General features: G+C 39.4%; 2 protein-coding genes and 1 pseudogene across 3 annotated transcripts in view; 1 reads left to right on the forward strand and 2 right to left on the reverse strand.

Annotated features, from left to right (window-relative positions):
* The window catches only part of LOC112466768, a 77,767-nt gene extending 55,014 nt beyond the window's left edge, over positions 1 to 22,753 (forward strand). For both annotated transcript variants that reach the window (XM_025035055.1, XM_025035054.1), the window contains 3 exons: positions 20,671 to 20,920; positions 21,012 to 21,817; positions 22,169 to 22,753. In XM_025035055.1, coding sequence (XP_024890823.1) covers positions 20,753 to 20,920; positions 21,012 to 21,817; positions 22,169 to 22,649 — 1,455 coding nt within the window. In that variant the 5' untranslated portion in view covers positions 20,671 to 20,752 and the 3' untranslated portion in view covers positions 22,650 to 22,753. The remainder of the gene's footprint in view (positions 1 to 20,670; positions 20,921 to 21,011; positions 21,818 to 22,168) is intronic.
* Positions 9,094 to 13,906, reverse strand: LOC112466787 (annotated as a pseudogene).
* On the reverse strand, positions 15,490 to 19,431 carry LOC112466767 (tetratricopeptide repeat protein 25-like). Its single transcript, XM_025035053.1, has 6 exons — positions 19,191 to 19,431; positions 18,504 to 18,779; positions 17,657 to 18,083; positions 17,190 to 17,450; positions 16,500 to 16,770; positions 15,490 to 15,846 (listed from the first exon to the last, which is right to left on the reverse strand). The coding sequence occupies exons 1-6, from the start codon at positions 19,429 to 19,431 to the stop codon at positions 15,490 to 15,492; spliced, it is 1,833 nt and encodes a 610-aa protein (XP_024890821.1).
* Positions 22,754 to 23,008: the final 255 nt, after the last annotated feature.

Consider the following 23,008-nt stretch of genomic DNA (forward strand, 5'->3'; position numbering starts at 1 on the left):
ATAAATATTAACACACATACATACGCGTATAAGAAAAAATTTTCAAGTAACATTTAATCGTAAAACAGCCATAAAACTTAAAAACTCTTTGTTTAAAAATTCATATATTCCCTTTTTATACATCACAGTTTGAATTACTAAAATATTCAATGTTGAATATTAAAAATTCGCAACGAATAATGGCTTCTGCGAGTGCTGACCGCTTTCTTCCTCTAGAGTTCGATCGAACTCTAATAGCGTACCATTTTTGTTTGTAAACCGATAGAGGGTCACGTCATCTTCCGGTCTTTCGATTTCGATATATTTCGATCCCTCTTGACGTGAAATCGTCGATTTCGCTCGACCTATTTTTACGGATATACATATATATACAAGAGAAAGGGGGGCGTTAATCATAAAAAAAATATTCCATATTCTGGAGAACGTGACGTGGAGAACTTCCTGTATATGCATATGCGCCGATGCTTATGTAAATATTAAATTGAAGATAGGCGCTCTAAGAGAGAACCGTGTTTGTATGTATATAAACAGCGCCGTTCGAGTATTACACGAGAAATCGATCGTCCCGACAAAAGTGACGTCTCGCGATGCTTCGTATCTATCGATACTACCCCTGATAGATCAAACACAGCGTGCGAGGGAAACTTCGACGCCAATGCATTTTGCATTGCAGATAATATGCATCATGCATGCGTGTTTGCGTGTATTTGTGTGTTTGAACTGCGATAAAATGGTGAAATATTCGAACATACGCTTCGCTGAACGATGATGTATCCGAACGCTCACATTCGCCGATGATTTATGACTTATTAAATCGTTTGAAAATCAACGACGGCGGTTAAACAGTTTGCGTCATTACAACGCTCCGCCGTAATTACTGCGATATAAAATAAATGACACTCATCTATACGGCACGATTAATTGTAATTGATGGCTTCGAAATTCTGAATATCGGAAGGCTTTTTTTTTATAATGTCAGATTAAATTACGCAAATGGAAATTAATGCATCATCTTCGCGTTGTCTATTCGCGTTATGATATCCCATTCAAGCATCGCTTGAATAATGTTGAGGTTTTCCGAAGTATAATCAATATCAGTTTCCGTCCAGGCTAATGGCAATTGAAAATCTCAGAGGGATCACAGGCGTTGCAATTTATTTCGTGTTTACCCCGCTTTCTCCTCCTGTTCTCTTCACGGTGAAACGCTAACGGAATAAGTTGTAACTCTCATCTCTCTGCTTTTTGTATTTTTTTTTAACAGCAATCTCCGACCTCGGGATTTTCCACCGATACTGATTTCTTTTGAGGAAAATCGTTATCGATTTTTACTTGTTTTGCGCCGACTGTGCGCATTTTTCTTTCTCTGTTTGCCAATTGAAAGTCGGTCATCTCGCTGTTACCTTTTGACCGGCCGTCACTATTTTTACAATTTATCAATTCAAACGATTGCAGTTAGAATAATATTAAAAGAACAAAAGAACATTGTACATGTGACCGACTTAATTTTTTTTACTTTCGTTTTATCACAGAGTTCTTATTTCTTAAAGAAATATTTAAAATAAATATCACAGTCAGTTTCAGATTATATATGATTCAGTTTTTCACGGCGGCGCGGCACTCGCACTTTATCATCTCTTCTTTAAATCAAATTCACATTACTTAGTTTCTTATCCCATTTAATGATGCGCAACCTAAGTAGCTCTGCGAAGCAACGAGACGTTGCATATAAATTTCTAACGCTACTGAATTTGTGAGCTAGCCAGAATTCGTTAGCTCTACTGTCTTTACGCGGCTGTCTTTAATGATGCACGCGAAGATGTCCTGATTTCATAGATCCCTTTACTCGAACGGATTTAAGGGAATGTTATTTGAATTTCATGGTATCCGATCGGAACACGTGCCATATTTGTGCGAGGCTCCCGGCGCGTGTAAAGAAAAATCTTGCAGTCCATATTTTTACACGGTATATTTCATATTTTTGCACGAGCCATATTTCTCTCTCGCGTCGTGTATTCCTCCACTTCGGGATGATAAAAACGGAGACACAACATTTTCATCGGTGGTGAAGGCGATTGCTCTTGGAGGCTTTCAGAAGCCTCATCAGCTTTTCAGACGCGACATTTTTGCGGATAGCTCGCGAGCAGATATACAAAGCGAATAGTTTGGAGAAATAGAAAAGCTGGATTGTTCTTTATCTCTATATCCAAGCCTGACAAAATTCAACGAATAGTTGGACAAGGAGAAACTGAGAGTCGAGGAAACGAGGCATTCGTTGCCCGATTTTCCGACGATATCGACTTCGCAAGTTTCTTCCTGCTCACTTTGCTGATCTTTCTCTTTTATCCAATAAGACGACGATGAGACTTCGCTTCTTTCCGCTACCGTACAACCTCATAAATTCCGACAAACATCTCCCATTATCAAAAGACGCGAGCCAGCGTCTTCAAGTGCCAAGTATATTGCATATAGCATCCGTGAAAGACGTTACTGTGTATCTTTAGCGGACTGCGATGACACTTTGAAAAATGGTCGCAGTATCTTTTAACGATATACCTTTACACCGGAGAATCAGCAATAGCCGAGCGACATGCGAAACAATGGATTTTCTTGAGAACAAAGGATTCCATGGATTTAACAATAGATGCACTTAATAGGAAAATGTCCTGAAAACAAAGAAAGTCGAGATTCCAAAATACTTTCAAACCAACAGATAATATAATTTAACGATCAAATGTCTGAAATTTGAGTTTATTCGAAACGTTGGAATATTCGATTCGACCATTTTGTAATCCCGCTCACGAGATTTATTCAAATATTCAAAGCTTTCAAATGTGGATGCAATTTTTCGTGACGCGACACGTCGAACCCTTTCGTTCAATTTTGCTCCTTCGCTCAATTTCTATCTCCAAATATAGGGGCATGTCAGAAGTTATTCGCGGACAATTTTACCGCTCGAGAAAGTCGGCTTGTCCGAGGGAGCACGACTTTGCTCAAGCGGTCGATCAAGCCACACGAAAGTAGTTCGTACATAGTTTGGATACTTGTAAATTACAGCCACCGCAAGAAGCAACTCGTGTTTACTACCGATTAATAGTGATTGATAGCGAGATCACGAAGTTGGCAGTATTGTAATTGATTACTTCTAATGCCTATTATCGAAAGTTAAGATAGAAGAAAATAGAGAGTCAATAATTTATAAATTTTACAATTTTATAATTTATACTTTCGAGTAGTTATAATTCAAATTATTTTTATTTTTTTAAATAATTTTTAATCACAAGGATTTTGCACAAGAGACATAAAAATGTTAAAAAGCAAATAATTATGTTGTGAGTAAATGTTTAGCAATTTAATTGTACATCGCTAAAGTAAATGAGCAATTCAATTATACATTACTCGAAGGTAACATTAATCGGACTTCTCTCGCAGCAAATTAATTTCAAACGCAAGAGCGACCATTACACAAAAAGATGACACCTTGAATCTATAAATTTTCCGTAATTCCGAGTTTCGCAGCCCATTTGCATATGGAACGAGTACTACGTAGTTCCATTTTGTAGCAGCTCGTGAATAATCGACAGTTCGGCGATCCACGTGACCAAACTTCATCGCGCTTTTCCGACCGACGTAATTTTGCTGATCGAAATTATGCTTTTATGGCTTGTGGAAAAGATCGTTCTTCATGATTTTAATTTGAATTGCGTCGATTATCCTGCGAGATTCTCGACGACGGCGATTATAACGGACAAATTGGTGTCACTTAACATGATCAACAATGGACTTATCAAGTCGACTGCAAATCCATTTATCTTTCTGAAAGCGACAAGCACGGGAATTCAACCGATCGTGATTGCAAATGATTTTTTCGCTAATTCTCACTTGCCCGGAAGCCAAGCTAAATGAATCGCACTCACCTTTCTACTTCTTACGGTGCTGATAAATCGTGAGACTCAATCTAAAACTATGAACGCTTCTTTGCTTCTCATTTCTTTTTTATGATTTTCGTACAGATTGTTACAGATTCATTTCTTTCTCTATTGATATAGAAATCGCGCAACAAAGAAATTTTAGATTCTATTTATTTTGTGCAAATATGTATATAAATGCAAATAGATATACTATTTAATAGATATCACAAATACCTTGATATTTTTTTCTAATATTTTCGGTTGTACATGTCACGTGAAACGTATATATAAAAGTTATGACATCGCATTTATCAATCATTGCTAATGGATGCTTCGTTGCGTTATCCGTGGCGTTATTCTCGCGATCGTTTGAACTAGAAAACGGAACGAGCGACTTCGATCATTTTACATTTTGACCCGTTTCTACTATAAACGGAAATCTGCGACAGGTGCAGCGTACAATTAGTTTTTAATTACTTTCTCTCGATATGAAAGAAAAACCAAACCACAACATTAAAATGCATGAAGAATTAAGATTTAATTAACGCCAATAGCGTTTGTATGATTCGCTCGTTGTTAATTGACACTGAGTAAATAAAACTACTTTTCCGCGCTTTTGTTGAAGGTTTATGTAACATTTCACGATAAGAGCAGAATTATTGCTCATAAAACGCTATCTTTGCTTAATATTTAAGCTTATTAAAATCAACGCGGCAATTTCTGGACGCTGAGTACGCAAGAATGGATCTGGTCAGCGTATCATTTTCTACTTATTTTACTTATTCGATTCCCTCTGACATGGTTTTATTTAAATACTTGAAAAACTTCTTACGATCTTCTTCTTTCTGTGATAATGTCTGCGAAGGTTTTATAACGGAGTCGGAAATTCACTGATTTTCTATGTAATACGATGTCGATTACAGCTTTTAATTGAGTTGTCGGATAGAACAGTGATAAAGATTTAGATTAACGCGGTTTAATCGCATCACTCTACACGTTTTATCGTGACTCCCTCTGCCCGCAGACTCTATCTTTCTTCGTTCTATCGGAGTTCCAGCATGCGCTCGCAGACCGGCGCATCTTCAAAAATCGATTTAGCTGCTACGAAGTCTTCTATCTTCCGCGTGGCAGTCGTAGATAAGAGTAAAAGTTAATGTTTCGGAAAGCTCGCGTAAAAGCCACAGATGAATTATTCTAACGCCAAACATAACCAAGAGACTTATTCGAACTATTGTTTCTGTTTTTCGCGTTCCATTAAATCGTATCGCGGCACAACCGACATAAAGATTGTAGAATTTTACTACTGCGGACACATATGTAATACCTAGCCTGAAAATATTAATATTAACATATGTCCGTAAAGAACAATAAACGTATTATTTTAGCTTTGGGTGAAAAGAAATTATTGTGTCTTGCTAAAAATATATAAATGACAAATTTGTATTAAAAGAAAACTCTTTCAAAAGTTAAATAGAATGCCTTTATCAATCTTTCAGCCATTTCGATTTTTGTCGGTATGCAGCATTGAGCGTGTTACATTATTTTATTATTATTTCATGCTTGCACTTGTTTGTCTAATATGTTATTTTGTTACTAATATTTTATTCAAATTTTTTGATTACCTAACTGCATAATAAACAATTATAATTTATTGTTATATTTTACAGAAATATCAAAAGTCTTACAAAAAGCAATCCTTTATTTATTTTCCTTTCTTTTGTTTCTGTTGTATGATCGAGCGTATAATAGGAAATCCAAAAACATATGTGAAAGAGAAAACTTGTTACACGTATCTTATAATATCGAACTACTGTATCTGAATTGCAGCCATAATTCATGCGGCGGTAACGGAACCCAATGGCAAAAATAGTTTTGACCGCAGACATTTCGATATCTTGACAATGAAATACGGCCGATATAAGAACGGCGCGACATATAGGAACTCGCAGTGAATAAAAATAGGCAACCACAAAAATTTTAGTATAATATAAGATTTTCATAAATCTCTCTAGAGTTGAGATTCCATTTATTCCAGCTTCCAGATTCCAGCTTTAGCCATCAATAGGAAAATATATTATAGCTAAATCCTCCATATCAATTTTGCGTGTAAAACACGCGCTCACTGCTGCATAGCAATAAAATTTGAAATGGCTGCAAGGGTGATAAAGGCATTCTATTTAACTCTTGAAAGAGTTTCGATACAAAGTCACTGTTATATTTTTAACAAGACATGATAATTTCTTTTAATCCGAAGTTAAAGTAATATACGTTCATTGTTCTTTACGGACATGATTAAATTCCGCCAGAACGAGTTAACAAGAAACTCGGAATCTCGGAGTTTGAGATACACGCTGTGCAAGGGATGGCGCACATTCCCGACCGGCGGGTTAAAGTTGAAGAGATGGTTTTAACCGCATTCGCAAAATGAAGCCGGGAGGTCCCTTCTTCTCGCGAAATGCTTCCCCGTTGCCGCGCTTGTTACGATGAAACTCGTTGTGAGGAAGAGAAGAAAAATCAGTTGATTAAATCCGACCTGGAGAACATCGGTTAGTCTAAGCAGCCACACGTGTCGGTGATTAAAATAAAACCCGGCGGGGGTTAATGGGGATTTATTGTACGCCATTGGATTTAGCGCGCAAATTGGAGGAATGAGTGGAAAATGGGAACGCTTTTGAGAATTGCCCTACTCGACTAATTTGTCGGCACTTTCGAACGAGGTTGTTTTAACAAAACTATTGTTAGCTTCCAGTTGATACATTTCCTCTACGGTGGTCGTGCGCATTCGTGCGGAAGGACGGCAGAATCTGATTTTATATAGTGAGTCACGTAGATAAGAAAGAGTATTCTCTGAGGAGAGGGGGAGAAGATAAGAGTAAAAAGCATTTATTTCAAGGTAAATGTACAAGGCAAAACTGTACTCTACGAATAATTCTTTACTTTTTGCGAGGCAGTCGATGTTAAACATCTTCCGTGACGCGTACCCGCAAGTTTAGCATTAAATGCTTTCTTCTACTCGCATGTTTTTACAATATTTGTTACAACTTGTTACTTACAAAAGCGTTTATTTTATAATTTTCTTAAAGATAAGCGCTTTGAACAAATGTTCTACATTTATTTTACATTCAGCAGCAGTTTCTGCAATAAGCAAGAATGATTGCATTTTATTCATACGACCTAATACTTGGTTTTTTCCATTTGAGTCAGAACAACTCGCGTGTAGACCGAGACGTCACTATTTGTACAACGTATGCGAATTGAATAACAACGAGAGGATTTCTTGTCTACAGAAATCAGACTATTGTGTCTGACTTTTTTTCATTTTTCTAGAAATTCAGAAATGCAATTTTGTACAAGCGAATAATGTACAAAGTGTCCCAGATTTCTGATTGCATTTTTTGATAACAATTATTCAAAATAAATTCTCTCTCTTTCTTTCTCTCTCAAATTTTATTACAATTTACAATGCAATTACAATTTCCCGTCAATTATTCGCATTAATTTAACTTCTTTTAAGATTTAATTTTATAAATGTTTGATTAGTACAAAATTTTATTTTATTTTATTAATTTTCTAAGAATATTATTTTATGATATTCGAGATATTATATTTTCGTACCGCGATAATTTTTAGCGGAGCAATTTTATGCAATATATAACGCTGGAGTTTTGTTTTACATCGCGTAACATAAATTTAAAGTGTTTTAATCTCGCCTGAAAATAAAATTAGTTTATTACAGAGTTTTGAAATATGCAGCTTTAGTTGCAACTTGAACCCACAGCTGAGGTCGCAATCGCGGTTTCGCATATTGTGAACTCTCGCGTGCCCCGACTTATTTTCTTCGCCATCTTGGCAGCTCGACAAAGAGGCCTGCCGAGAACACGTAGATAGCTCAACAGGTAGCTTTTAGAACCTCGCACTCTCCTCTCCTCTTCCTCACCATCGTATTTTTCTCCGTTCTTTTCATATTTTACATGCTACGCAGACGAGCTGTCACGCCTACACGCGTGGATTGCTCGTCGGCGCTCTGATACTTCCACGCCGCTTCACCCTTTGACATCGAATTCGGTTCAATTTTGGTGGGGTATACACAGGTACATATATCTTCACGAGCGCGATAAACGCGTTTAAATAAACTCATTCGTTTCCGCGATTCGTGCTGGTTTTATCGCACAATGATTTTACACAGCTGACTTTTTATAATTTAAACGCTTTGTAGCACATAGGTACACATTTTGAATGATTGCGTTTTAAAACAATGTCGTTCCGAACTATATATATCCGAATATATAAAAAACTGTTTTAAAAATATATAAATAAATATTAACGCAGATGCATAAAAATACTAATAATATTTATGATGTCATTCCATGATATACAGTTATCGCATAAACATTAAATATTTTTTTCTTTTATTTGCAAACTTGACGAAAATTCAATTTGAACTAGCGCAGAATAGTCAATTATTTTTTTTACAAAAAAGAGATTGAAGAATTGTGCAATATTAAATTGTTGCAAAAAAAAAAAAAGATAAAAAGAAGCGAACAGATAATAGAGTAGTAAATGGTAGAGGTTTTTCATCGTATTATATCACTGCTTCAATTTCACATTTCGAAGTTTGTTAAATACGAATACGAACAGGAGAAAACACAGCTAATTATGATCGCGCGCTCTCATTAACGGACGACTATGGTCTTCTGGCATTTCATTCGGCGATGCACAATTACACACAATACACTTCAAACGAATGAATAAAGCACGACTTGATGCGCACTGGATGGACGCTATGCAATCAGACATGACTATTAAAAAAAAAGAGAGAAACGCACTCAACTCGCGCGATGTGATAGATAGCGACAGACAGTTCACAAATTGTTTTTGTCCTATTTCCGATTTATTATAACGATCGTTTTCCGTCATGATCAATAATTGAGTTTCAAAGTTATCGTTAAAAAGAGTAGGAAAGTTAAAGATTTTTTTTGTTGTGCTTGATTGTGTGTGTGTGTTTGTGTGTGTGTGCAATGTATCTGCTATATACGACATACCTCTTTTGATTTTTCGTCATAATTTTATTGTAGCGTAATTCCGAACATCCTCCCTTAGTTCTAATGAGATTATTTTTAGGTTGATACTTTGAAACTGGAAAACACTTCGCGAACGAAGGATTCTTTATCGTTGTTCCGGTTTTTCATTTCTTCGAGTGATAAATGGCCGCGCGATGTTCCAGCGACGGTGTCGTGGCGCGTTTTGCCAATAACAGCGTCAAAGTTACGTCGTTCATCCTCGCAAGATCTTGAAATCCTAAATGTCTCGCATTCAGCTTGTCCGCCGCTCGTTTCGACATTAATACTAGAGCACGTCGCGATTGGTTGTTTTAAAGAGACCGATGTTTTGTCTTTGTCGATGAAGTGGCTGGACTCTTTATAACACGTTCGGAACGTCATGTGCGACTCGCGTGACAAAAGTTCGTCGTCGCATATTTTCATTCCGTCGAGCTTGCCTCTGTATGAAACGTCCGTAAGAGAGTCGATCACGTACGTCAAGTTAGTCCTTTTGCTTCTGCAGGACGTGGCACTGTCCAACGAACTTGAGTTCGACTCTGCATTAATGTCATAATTGATTAAAATTTGAAGCTTTGATTTAAGTAACAGTTTTTTGACAATATATATAATTTGATATTAAATAAGTTATTTAATAAAAGAAATAAAAATATAGTTATTTTAATCTCACGTAGAATAAATGCGGGATTCTACATAGTGATAAGATTAGCTTACGGACTCGAAAAACAGAACTCAATATTCTTATGATTCTTCAAATAATTTTTAGACCTTTTCCAAAAAGTTTACTTGGTTGCATATATTACTTTTAAAAATAATAGACTCTAGTTTATCCGTGGGTTGCTTTTTCAAACAATATTTCTAAATTTCTCGACGGATACAAAAAGTTTGGAATCCTCTCAATAAATTTTTCCCGCAAGTAATACCTATCTCGCGACGATCGAGGATCTCGTTCTCCAGACAGTCGGAGTAGAATGACGGTGTTAAAGCGTCGTTGTCCTTGCTGCGCGCCGTTCTCCTAATTCTTGAACTTGTTATCGCCTCATCCCCCTCGAATAGTCCTGGTTCTTCGCGTCGCGGCGATAACCTTCGAAGAATACCTTCGGAGCATCGATCCTCGCCGAACGTGACTTCACGCAGAGCACGATTCAGCTGTTCGATTAGATCTCGAATGTAAGACAGCGTTGGCGTGTCACCCTCCTCCTCGCTGATCTTTGCGGCGATTTGCAGCTCCTCGAGGGCTTCTGTGTGAAGCAGAGCTCATCTTACTATTAGAGATGATCGTGTACTAAACTTTCTTTCCATAATTTTGTTCGAACATTTTATTCGTACCTAAACAAACGTCAGATCTAACGTTTTTTAAATCACTTCATAATTTTAGTGAAGCGATTAAATAATGTATTCAAATATATTAAACTAAATTTTTAAAAATTTCAAGGTATATACATATGTATATGTATTAATTTGATCTCATTCCTAAAATAGTTTTTTCGTACTTTTTTACTGCAATTTGAATATTTTAGTTATTTACAGATATTTCACCGTGGTCTACATTTTTACACTTTCTCACAAACACAGAGGAATAAAAATTCCTCGTGATAAAAACGTCAGCGTATACGTCAGAGAAAAGTGTTATATTTCTCACCCTGCTTCCTTTTCCTCTCGTCTTTTCTTTTTTGTAGCTTAGTCACACAATTCTGATATAACCACGTCGAAAAAAATATATCTAAAACCAAACGTTTTAGATATATTTTTTTTGAGCAATTAAGATAAAACGTAAAATTGTGGAAAATTGTCGTTATTTTTTTGGTGGAACAAAAATGACGAAAGACCACAACGCAATATTATACTCTGGAAAAATTCCAAAGGTTAGAAGTCGGTTTTCGAAAACTTCGCTGAAATTTCAACAAAAAAGAGAGATATGTGATATCTCTGGCAGCGGCGCATCGCAATTTTGTTCGCGCAGAGGACTCGTTCGGCTAAGAAATTGGACCAAGAAGAAGAAAGGGATGTTCTCGAAAAGACTTGGAACGACAGTTTGAGAAATAGAGTCATCACCGGCAAAACGACCCAGCATCGCCAGGCACTGCGCCCGCAGCAGATCGGCGTGGAAGGTCCACTTCTTCGAGTTCGCCTCCTCCGCGCATTCCCGACACTGCATCGCCTTGCGCAACGCCTTGACGTACTTCCCCGTCTCCAAATGGCAGCGTCCAATCTCGTGGTGCACCCAGGCTCGCGGCACCGGATGATCGACGTGGATTGATAGATTTTCTAAGGCGCGTGCGGCGACTTCCAGATGGCCGAAGCTGAGATGCACCTTGCCCAGCGTCACAAGAGCGTGCGACAGCAGAACGACGTCGTTAGTGTTCTTCGACAGCCGCACCATCATAGCGACGTTACTGCACGCTCGATCGTGTCTTCCCAAGGCCGTGTGGATCAGAGATAAGTATCGGTACGCCGGGATTCTATACCGGCAAGAATCCTCCAAGCCAGAAGATAATCTTAGCAAATCCTCGGCGAGTCTTAGGGAAATCTTCAATTTACCAGCGTTGAAATAAACTTTTAAATTCTTCAGCATGGCGTTGGCGCGACTATTGACGTGCTCCAACATCGTTCTGCATCGAATTAGTTTGGAGGTCAACGGTGAGGAAATTTTGTAAGAAGTCTTCTTGCGGCTATCGAGATATCTGAAGAGGGATAGAAAAATTCTTTGATCGAAGCATCGATACACTTAATATTATTCAAGTTTTAAATCATCAAAGATAAAGGCTTATCGTCAAACTAATTATTTCCAAAGTGCAATTAAATAGCATTACCCCATTATTTACTTTAAATCGAAGGAAACCTTATTTTTTCTTAACTTTAATGTTAATTAAAATTTTATATCAAAATATAATTGCTGTAATTAATCTTGAATGTCAAAAGATTAAACTAATAGAATATCAGTTTTAAAAAATTTGTAAAGAAATCTGTAAAATTAATTATAACCCGCGTTTTTGGAATATCTTGCGAATATATCATCTATATAAGCTAATTCATCTATTTTTACTTGAGGACGTCCGGAATAATCGATAGATTATCAAAAGACTTCGTAGCATCACACGCTTTGAGTGCCGCATTCTCGTGACTTGAAGTCACTCTCGAAATTGCATTATCCCTCGCTGAACTTTTTTCCGAATTATTCCACGAGCTTATTGTTGCCGCGATACGTCGCGCTGCTACACTGTGGCTGCTGTCGTGCGGACACACAATAGATGCTCGATGATATAACACCAGTGCCGACTCGTACTCGCCACTGTGCAATTCATTGTGAATTTTTAGGTACTCATTAATTATTATACTCTTGTCATTAAGCTTTCATCATTAATCCTTCGTGATAAAATCGTATAAAAGCGATTTGATAAAATGTTTAAATATTTAAAAAATTATTAAACAATTATTACATTATTAATAAATATTGTCCCCCCAAAGTAGGATTTAATAATTGCGCTTTAATATAAAAATGTTATTTATATAAAGATACTTAATATATAAATAATTACTTCTACAAGTATATTTAACAATTGGATAAGTTATTTGATTTGGATAAATCACTCGATATTTATACATTTATGTAGAAATAAAACTTTCGGTAAAAGTGTGACTTAATAACGTTTTATGTTGCTATAATGCTGTAAGATCATGCAAAAAAAGCATCTATTTTATTGACACAGGAATTAAGCCGCAGGGTGTTCGACGATTTTTTAAATCGAGGAGAGAGGAAATCTATTTGTAGAATTAAAACGCCCATAGCTGTCCGCAAAAACTAAATATCGGTCGTTTGTAAAGAGATATTCGTTGAATGTTCTTTCAGAGAAACGAGACGTATTGATAACATTTCCGATATTCCCCATGACCTATTTTTCTGAAACGTTGCTAAAATGCTTATACTTTAGCGACAATAATGATAAGTTATTACAACGAGCTCTAAATTTAAAATTCAATGTAGAAAAGTTATGCTGTGTTTTACCGATAACAAATTCACCTTGCTACAACATCCGATAAATTCACGTAGTTAACGAAAATATTTATCAATATTTCTGCTCAAAATATTAATAATAGATTAAACGATGCAATTATTAATTTTAAAACACGTGATATTTAAAATAAAAATGTAATTGAAGAACAATTGCAATAGACAAATTAAATACTTTCTTTAGTCAATTTTTAGAAAAAAATTATACATATATATAATATAAAAAGTTTTCTTTCCTCATAGAAAATTTTTCATTGCTTATACATGTCAATCAATCTATAAAATATTGGCACTTTTGACGTAACTAAGTTAATAGGAATATACCATGATCACTCTACACATTTATGTGTACAGATTCAATTTCCAGTTGAAAATTACAGGACGTCGAGGCAGTACAATAGCTTTTCCTCCCTCATTGTTATACGCGCGTACGTGATTCAATACAGTCACGCGAAATCTCTCCAGAATAAACGATAATATTATTAAGAAAACGACCGGTGTTTAGACTCTCATTAGAGAAAAAGGGGGGAAAAAGGAAGCAAGTCAAAGGTTAATGCGCTTTTGATGTAACCCCGAAAACGGCGATCGATTCTGTAATTATTCGCGGACCCTCAAGACTGGCGTCACGCCCGCGTCAAATTAGCCGAGCTAATCAAAAGTCATGAAATATGAAGTGGGACGTGCGATTAAAGCTGTCTAGCACTTAATATCGTTAACAAGTATTGATTACCCCACCGTTGGCACAGCTCGTCCGCTTGACAATGTAAGGCCTGTGCATATTGCCGGTTATTTCCACGGGACAGTTTCGAAGCGCTGGTCTTTATCTGAAGGCGTGCACGACTCTCCGCGTTCTCCACGGTTTGCTTGGTGACATCGAGATCGTGCACGGGGCTGTTAAGCTTCCATCTGACAGAGGTATAGCCATTCATACCGCCTTGTTCCGTGAGTCCGCGCGATCGAAGATATTCGCGACTTGTTTTCCGGACGAAAGCCTCTCGCGACCAATTTCGTTCGTTGAAATCGATTCTTCATATAACGCGATACGATATAACAGGCTACGATCTGTTTATGACATATATGATCGTTACGTTAACCTAATTTTGCAAAGTAATTATATTTACACAATACCTTCTGTTCTCCATATGTCATCGGCAAATTGTTTTCTTTATTAAATCGTATATTAACGTAATTGTATGAGATAGATATAATTCCTGTTAAAGATGAGCAATAATAATTTTGAAGCAGACGCAAACAATACCGCGAGAGCTATTATAATTATAAAAGCTTTTATAATCACCTCCGTGCACGAGAGATAATCTTCGTAATCTATCTTCGTAATCTGTCTTTATAAATTTCGTGCGTAGCTGGAACAATAACGCATTGCATAGCGATCCGCTTTTCGACGTAATAAAAGGCTATCCGCCTCGTATAATATTATTTCCAACGCACAATTCCAGGAAAATGCAACACAATATAATTTTTACATCACGCATTAGACTTACGCATCGTAGAAATACGAAAGCTTTTAATTAAATCATGAACATTATCACATATTTTATTTATTATATTCAATTTTCGACGCTAATTTCCCCTTTCTCTCTTTCTCTTTTCCGCTCCTCGACATATTACCATATTGTCCCCATGCGGCAGCTAATTAATTATTCTTGTCAATTAACAGTCGGCGTACCGTCGCGGTAAAGCGTTGTCGGGGAGCCTGGCAAATGGGGCGGGGAAAACGCGAAAGGGTGAAACTGGAGTTTCAGGCGATGGTAACGATTGAAAAATAGAAGAAGAGAAAGAAAGAAGGGTTGAAAACCGGAGTGTCGTTGCGGTAAGGAGATTTCCGCTACAATGCTTTCGGTAGCTCCGCGGGCGACTAGAATGTTGCTCATCTCGGATTGAGGGGCGCGATATCGTTATTGGAAAACGACCGTGCATCACGGCGAAATGGTCCTGTCAAGCGTCACCAGATTGAAACGCGAGGATAACGAGACAGCGCGATGATGCATGGCGAATAAAAAGAGAAGTCATCGCGATTGTAATTACGTAAAGTAGCAAACTAACGTTAATCGAGAATTAATGCCGCGTTATTTTGACAGTGTAATCTAGAAGTTTTTACAGTCCAGAAAAAGGAAAAAAGTAGTATGAAGGTATTTTAAGTACGAGTATTAAAATGAACGTGCATTCTAAATGAATTTTTGTCTACAAAACGTAAACAAATAAATTGTCTTTTACAACGTGAAATAAAAACTGAATTATATAATTATATGTATGTGAAATAAATACTTTTGAATAATTTCGCGTCGACAGAGATACAGATCTTTTAATGGCTTTCAATAAATTTGATGTGAACAAACGCGCATTAATAACACAACGGTTGAGAGAAACTCATTCGTAAATGCGAATTATTATACACCTGTGTCTGACGTTGATTATCCCGCGATAATTTGCAATAAATGCCGCATGAACAAAATACAAAAATATTACTGTTTGCGTTCCGATTGAAGATCAATTATTCGAACTCTTGAAAATTCACGAAACCCGGCCGCCTGTGCGGCGGAGCGTGCTGCTTCAACAAAGCGATCCTGGCGTCCCTCTTCGGGTCCTTCGGCGGGTTGGGTAATATGGTTCTTCGCGTGGACGGCATTTTGAACTTTCGATCGATCGGCTTGCAGCCCGGCATGACGGAGAGTCGCCTCTCGGCAGGCACGACGTCCATTCGCCGCCACAGAAAATCCACCTCCCCCTTCATCTCCTTTGGCATCAGCTCGAGGATAAGCTGCTGCCTGGCAGCGATGTCGTCAAAGTCGCCGCTACGCTCCATGTCCAGCTCGTCCACGACCCTCATGGCCCTTTCATAGAAATCTATCTGCGGAAACATTATGAGACCGGCCCTTGAATTAAGCATATCTCGCCAATGGAGGATGCTTTGCTTATCGCCTACGTCAGCGATTCAATTGTGTCGCGTAATGGCGAAAATTGCTTTTCGCGAAAGAAGATCATTACATTCGTTTTTACGAAGAAATGTTCCGGAGCGACAGCTTTTCTAGCTTTTTATATAATATGAAAAAAGTGGTTGCAAACATTGTGGGAACATCTGAACAAAAAAGAGAAGAAAACTTTTCAATGGTCATTAGGATAAAGAAATATCTCGAAAGAAAAATAACGAGAACGCAACATTGTGAAAAAAAATTAGCCTTTATTCGTTTCGTAAATATAACATTACTCGCGATAATGCACTAATGAATATATTTCACCGTAGCGTCCCTAGACTTTATCTATTAAAACATTCAAAGGACGCGACGGCGTAGATTGTGCTAAAGAGAGGAAAAATTAGTGGAAATTGCCGGCGGCGACGAGCGTGTTAGTTTCATTCGTCGTTTTCCGATATTTTTTTAAACGCGTTCTCTTGCGCGCCGCAAGCTAATTTTAAATAATGTGTGCATATCGATCGTAGAGTAAATTCGACCGTAAAATGGCGACGCTATTACGAATAATGAAAAATGTGAATTTTATTTTTACCAGACAATCGATATTAAGCTTTCTGGCGTGCGCGAGCGCTTGAATCGCGACGTCTCTCATCTCGTTCCGATTATTCTGATAGATCTCTAGTCGCAGCATCAGATGATCGATGTTTAGAACCCATTGGTCACAATTCGCCTTTTGTGCCATGTCGTGTCCCTTCTTGGCGTAGAATCTGGCTAGATCGAAGCGGCGTATGTCGATGAGAAACTTGCAAAATTCATGATGCAACCAGGCGAGCTCGAGCGGCGCGGATGCCATAACTAATCTCCTATTTGAACCGCAAATATTAAAACCGTTTTCGAAATATCGATCAGTTAAATGCATGGGAATTATTATAACGGATTAACCGCGAGAATAATTATAACTGGAAATTACACGCATAAATTATATAACGTTTCTAAATTACATAATCTATAATGGTATAAATGATGTAGCTTTATGCTAAACAGAGTAACAGTTGTTATTTCAAACAGCGCACCTGTCAAAGCGTTAAGAATGAAACACGCAGAAACTAGGATTACTAACTAAATAAACGAGAAACTAGGATTTCAGCGAAATCTTGCCCGTGGCTAAAAATTCTAATAACACAGAAATAAAATATAAATGTCTACTTGCATAAAACAGGCAGGAAATTCACGAGATATCACATTTTCAGCCCCGAAATCTATTTACGAATGAGAGTTATACCTCCGGAATATCTTCAACGTCTTCTTCGGATTTACAGTTGGCATCCACGCGATATCACTGTCTCGGGGCAACGTTGCAACTCGTATTCCCAAGTGATGTTTCAAATATCTCATCTTCATTTCCTCGTTCAGACACGTTAAATTACGCGTGTCGAGGTACACCCTAGCCACCGTTTTGTACAACGCGTCCAGACACTTTTGCTTTAGCGGAAACATCTTGTCCGAGTAAGCATCGAAGCTGTCCTTGATGTGATCGACGAGTCTGGCATAAGATTATGGCGTTAGATCGGAAATTCATAAATAAGTTTACAAATCTCATGAACTTCTAAACACTACGAATGTACTGCCATGTGACCCCAGCAGCGATAATATTTGAAAGCTTCTTAGGTATTTCAATTTCAAGGTACGAAATATTGCAGTATATTCGTAGTATATTGGCGAGACTCCTGAGCAAATCCGGACACCGACTTGAAAAAGGCCGGATAGTCCTTGTTGATCCTCGCGGCTTGCAAGAGGCGCAAGAGAAAATCCGCCTTTACGACGACGATGTTCCTTCGCAATTTTCGCTCTTGTTCCATCATCATTCTGCGCCTCTTTGAAATCTTACGTCGTCGGAAGAGGGTAACGTAGAACGGCCGTCTCATGCGAAGAAGATCCTGCAGGTACGTCGCGTTACGATAGCACGTACTCGCAAGGGCAAGCAGCTCGGTAATCGACCTCTTGCTCGACGAAGCCACGATCTCCGGTCGGTTCACGATTTCTTCGAGAAAATCCCTATCAATCGTCAAATATCCCATGTTCATTTTCGCTATGACGCGCTGTAGTCTTTTCATTCGCGCTTGCCGCTGCACTTCGGGATCGTTCACCTTGAATCTCACCTCGTCCTTCGCGACACCTACGACCGTAAAGCCAGTCTACACTCGTCAAATCATTGCTGAAGCAGTTTTAAGATAGTTTTACAAAAAACTTTTTATAACTTATAAGTAATGTAATAGTAATATTTTCTAGTAAAATCATTGAGAGAGACGTGACGATTCCTTTATATTATATCACATGAGAAATGTCGATCCCATACTTATATATCACCGTTACTCCGATCAACTTCGCTTCGGTAAAGCGAGGTCCGATAAGAACCCAAGTATTTTCTTGCTCTACCATCACGAAAATTGAATCTCGCCTCGTAAAAGTCAGTGGGCGCTATTCCGAAACGACTGTTTCACCGTTACTCTCTCGAGTCGTCAAGTACTCGCTCGAGAACTGATATCGCGAACGAGCACAATCATTTGCCCACCTTTGCTGTAATCGCAATACGCACCTTCGAGCTCGTTCTCCTTCTCCTCGAACTTGCCGATCAGGAGCTCACGGTGCTCCCACAAACGCCGTATCCACGGGTAGAGTAGCAGCAGCGCGACGGGCGACGTGTTCCGGCCGATGCAATCTTCGATGGTCTCGTTTGCCTGATAGGCGCCGTGCTCAAAGGTCACCCCGTGCCGTCGCATACCCTCGTAAGCGTGAACCAGACTGTGACCGAACTCACCGATCTGGAAAAGCGCCTCCATTCGCATCTGCCGTACTTTATAATGACCGGGATCTGCGGAGAGAGATACGACGATGCAGAGATCAAGTGTGTCCGCTGTTCTTTTCCCTTTTTTTTTAATGAAATTATCGAGCGGAAGATGATTATCGCTCGGATTATCGGGCGTCATCGATCGACGCCGCTTGAGCGGACGTTTATACGACACGATTCTTTACAGGACAAACATTATTTGTAGGCTGCAAATATGGAACGAGGAGAGTTTTAAGAAAATAACTCTGAATAAACGGAAGACGTGTAAGTGTTGCTATTGTAAACGTAAGAACTTGCATAAGAAAAGTGGGGATAGTTCATAACAGAGATGATTGCGATAACATTAATTTGCATATGAAAGTGCGAGAAGAATATCTGTATCTACAACGTGTTATGTTTCCAATTTTACATTCGAAGTTTCTTGTGCGGTCGTACCTATTTTCATACATTTCTCCGACAATTTTTCTGCCGCGAAATATTTTGTGCACTTGATGAGCGCTCTATAAAGACCGATTAACGTTCTAAGGTCCTCGGCCTCGGCTGATTTAGACGCCTTTTCGAAATAATCTATGGCCAAGAGGTATTTGCCCAGACTGGCAAGTCGATAGCCCCATTCACGATAAAGGATGGCCTCCCTGAAGACTTCGGGAGCCTCTTCCTTCTTCAGCGCCGACATGATCTATTGAATGTTTTTAAATAGAAAGAAACGTAATTTTCATACATTATAGATCCATTATAGATACAAAGCACCAAAAACTAATACTGCCGTAAAAATAATAATAATCGACGAAGAATTATCACCTACGTTTTTCTTAGACAATAAATTTTTCTGATGTACGCAAAGCTGTGAGATTTATTTTATTTCCACATGATTGCTTCTTTCGCGTTATAAAATTTTCTTAATTACATTTACATAATTTATTAGACACGTATCATTATCTTTTACATTACGTGACATCCAAATGACGGATTGATGGATGAATCATCATGGATAGAACGTATCATGTGAAAATAGGCGAGTATGAGTGACGATACATAATACATTGCGACTCTCGCAGAATCCAAAATGCGGCTTTGCAATGGAATGTAATTTGACACAGGCCACAAAGTGCTAAATTCGGTTTATCCCAGCACATAGTGGATGTAAATTAGCAGATCAATAGAGAGAGAGAATAGCACAGCATCAGTTATATCTACTAAATGAATTTCACTGGATTGGAACACTAACGGCATTACGATATATTCATATATCAAAATGTGTAAAATTGTGATTCTTCTTTTCTTCGTAAGTATATTTTTTTACACTTTAGAAGCGAAATCTAAAATGCATATATCTGCGACGACAGAAGAGGTAACGTTGAGATATTTGCTATTTGCGTAACCAGGTCATGTTTCCTCTTGTTCTTCCCCTGAAAAACCCTGCGTTAAAGCCTACTTGCTTGTTTCATTGTCGTGCTCCGTTATACACAACAATTAATACCACAAAGGCTCTTATGTATGGTGGAGTATTTAAGAATGAAAGCGGATTATGATGAATACCACCTTGAACTAATCCCTGATGAATACTCTAAGGAAAGTCGAGCAAGAACTTTTTGGCTGCCGCGCTTTAAATCTCAAAGAGAATATTTAACAGAATATTCAACATTTCTGAGATTTTCAGACGTTCATTATTAAAGTCTTAATTAAGATAGAAGTTAGTTACCATTTTACCATTTACGTTGTAATAAAATACCGTCTAATACTCTGAATAACGTGAGTTTAAAATATGTTGGAAAGAATATCAAAAAATTGTCAAAACGATAGATCGTCTTTAAAAGGTTTTTCTGCTGTTCTGTTTTTGTTTTCATCGGTATTACTATTAGGCGCTAAAGAGATTATTATCGTTAGACGATTGATGGAGTATTATGTTTTTCAGATTACCATAAATCGACCTAAGACGAATCCTTCTCGTAAACCATCGCGGACCATCGGGTTAACGGTGCCCTCGAGATGCGGTGATGGCTTTGTTGTATAGGTTCGCGCAGCTGCACGATCGCAGTGGCACGCGGGTCTTCTCCTTCGTCGTCACTAGGACCGTCGTGCGCGATCCTGAGAGAGACGTTACCAGCAAGGAACTAGTATGCGGTTTTCAGAGATGGGCCGTCGCTTTTTCGCGCGGGGAAAAGGTAATTCGATCGACGACCTTCTCCTTAACTTATCGACCAGATAGAAACCCTGTTAGGTCTGTAGTCATTATCTGATGTTTATCCCACCAAGGTCCTGGGCGTGTACTTGGTATGGCGTGGCGCGTCAAGAAACCTCCGCGTATACGTGGATTTCACGTTCACGCTGCTGAATCGGGAGCACTTCTCCATGAACGAGAGCTTCTCCGGCAAGCGCGTCAAGTTCACCTACGAGGCGCCGGCCCAAGGCAACCGTAGCTACATCGCCGTGGCGGATCTCTACAGTCGTAATTTCGCCGACACGAACGGCGAATTTCAGCTGGAGCTGTCCATGGCGAACGTGCGGACGGTCTACATGACGGAGGTCAGGATGCCGACGTCGGTGTTCTCCGCCGGCCAGACGAAGCCGAGCAAGCTAGAAACCGACTACTTCGCGTTTGGCGGTTTCGACTGGAATCTGGTCATCTATCCGCACGGCAAGGAAACGGACGGTCGTGGTCAGGACAGCCGCGTGAGCGTCTACCTGATGCGATTGTCGGGCTTCGATCATCGGTGCAGGGTGAGATACAGCATGGCCCTGGGCGAGGGCGAGCGGCGGATAGACTCCGGGCAAATCGAGGACATATCCGACGCTGAGGGCTGCGGCTTCGGATGGCACACGAGAGTCAGATGGTCCGACATCGCGCACAAGGGCGCACTCCGCGTGTCGCTCGAGATGCTCGAGGCGAGGACCATCTGCGAGGTCGCGGTGCAAGCGCTGGGTCCGTCGGTCCTGCCGGCTGCGCCTTGCTACGATCGCGATAAACAGGCCTGGGCCATCCGCGCCGATCTCAACTCTGACACAGTCAGGCTGCACTTGGTGTACAAAGACATCCATAATGTGCCGAGGAATCATTTAAGGTGTGCATTCTATTTTTATTGTTGAAAATCGAAATCAGATTCTATGAAGGCAAATTTAAAATCGTGAAATACCGCCATATATTTTTAAACATATAGCAAATCTTTTTGAACATTTGTCAATTTAATATATTTTATTACAAGAAAAAAATATTTAATCCGCAAATCATTAATCAATCATCGAAAAAATTGCAATGGTCTAATTAAACTAATTAAAGAATAATAAAATAATATTTAGATATTAATAATAAAATTCTTAAAGAATAGATGTTCTTTCCTAGACAAGTCAAGTTTGAAAAACATTGAAAAGATGTTTAGGAAATTAAATGTTTTAGATACTTTTTGTCCGAATAGATATGTTAGTTGGTCGGCATATCTGCTGAGGGGCGAGGGACCAAACGTCGCGGCGGTTGGGCTGCCCGGCGAACCGTTCAGCCGCTACTACGTTCAGGAGCCCGTTGACGAGGGTATCATCATGGAGACAAACGTGGACATGAATGAAGTGAAGGAGAATCATTGTCCATATCTCACGGATAAGGGTCAGCTAAAGATTCGACTGGAATGGAACGAGAGCCATCTGCTTTTTCAGGCGACTTATCACAAGTATGACGACGTGTGTCGCGTCCACAATCAGCAGATGAGACGTGAGATCGTGTCGCTACAAGCGGAGAATTACAGCCTCGAGAGGCAGCTGTTCAGCTATCAGAAGAGTCTGGCGTATGCACAGGCGCAGCAGCAGCAACAGCAGCAACATCCAAATCAGCAGCATCACTCGGTGGTGGGTCATCAGGGTCATCTTGAGCGATCGGCGTCCAGCGACACCGAATACGCTTGACAAGTGGAACGCGAGTTATCAACGTCACCAACACCGAGTTACCGGCGTCAGTTGCCGGCGGCGGCGGTGCCGGAGGAAGACCAGCGGGTGCATCAGAACCTGGTCAGAATGATGGATCGACGACTGAGCAACATGCAGCTGCACCAGCAACTCTACGAGGAGCAGCGGCAACATCATCGGCACAGCAGCGGCAGCGGTGGCAGCGGTGTCTCCTCGCCCAGGCGGAGCATCGATCGCAACGGCCAGGAGCATCGTCGCAGTATCCTGCAGCAGCCCAGATCCAGCGTCGGCGCCAGGTCCAGCAACGGAGGCAGCGGCGGCGGCGTTTACGAGAATCGCGCCACCGGCAACAACGATCG

The sequence above is a fragment of the Temnothorax curvispinosus genome, unplaced genomic scaffold (genome assembly GCF_003070985.1).
Source record: "Temnothorax curvispinosus isolate PA1 unplaced genomic scaffold, ASM307098v1 QBEX01016545.1, whole genome shotgun sequence".
In the NCBI taxonomy this organism is placed as follows: Eukaryota; Metazoa; Arthropoda; class Insecta; order Hymenoptera; family Formicidae; genus Temnothorax; species Temnothorax curvispinosus.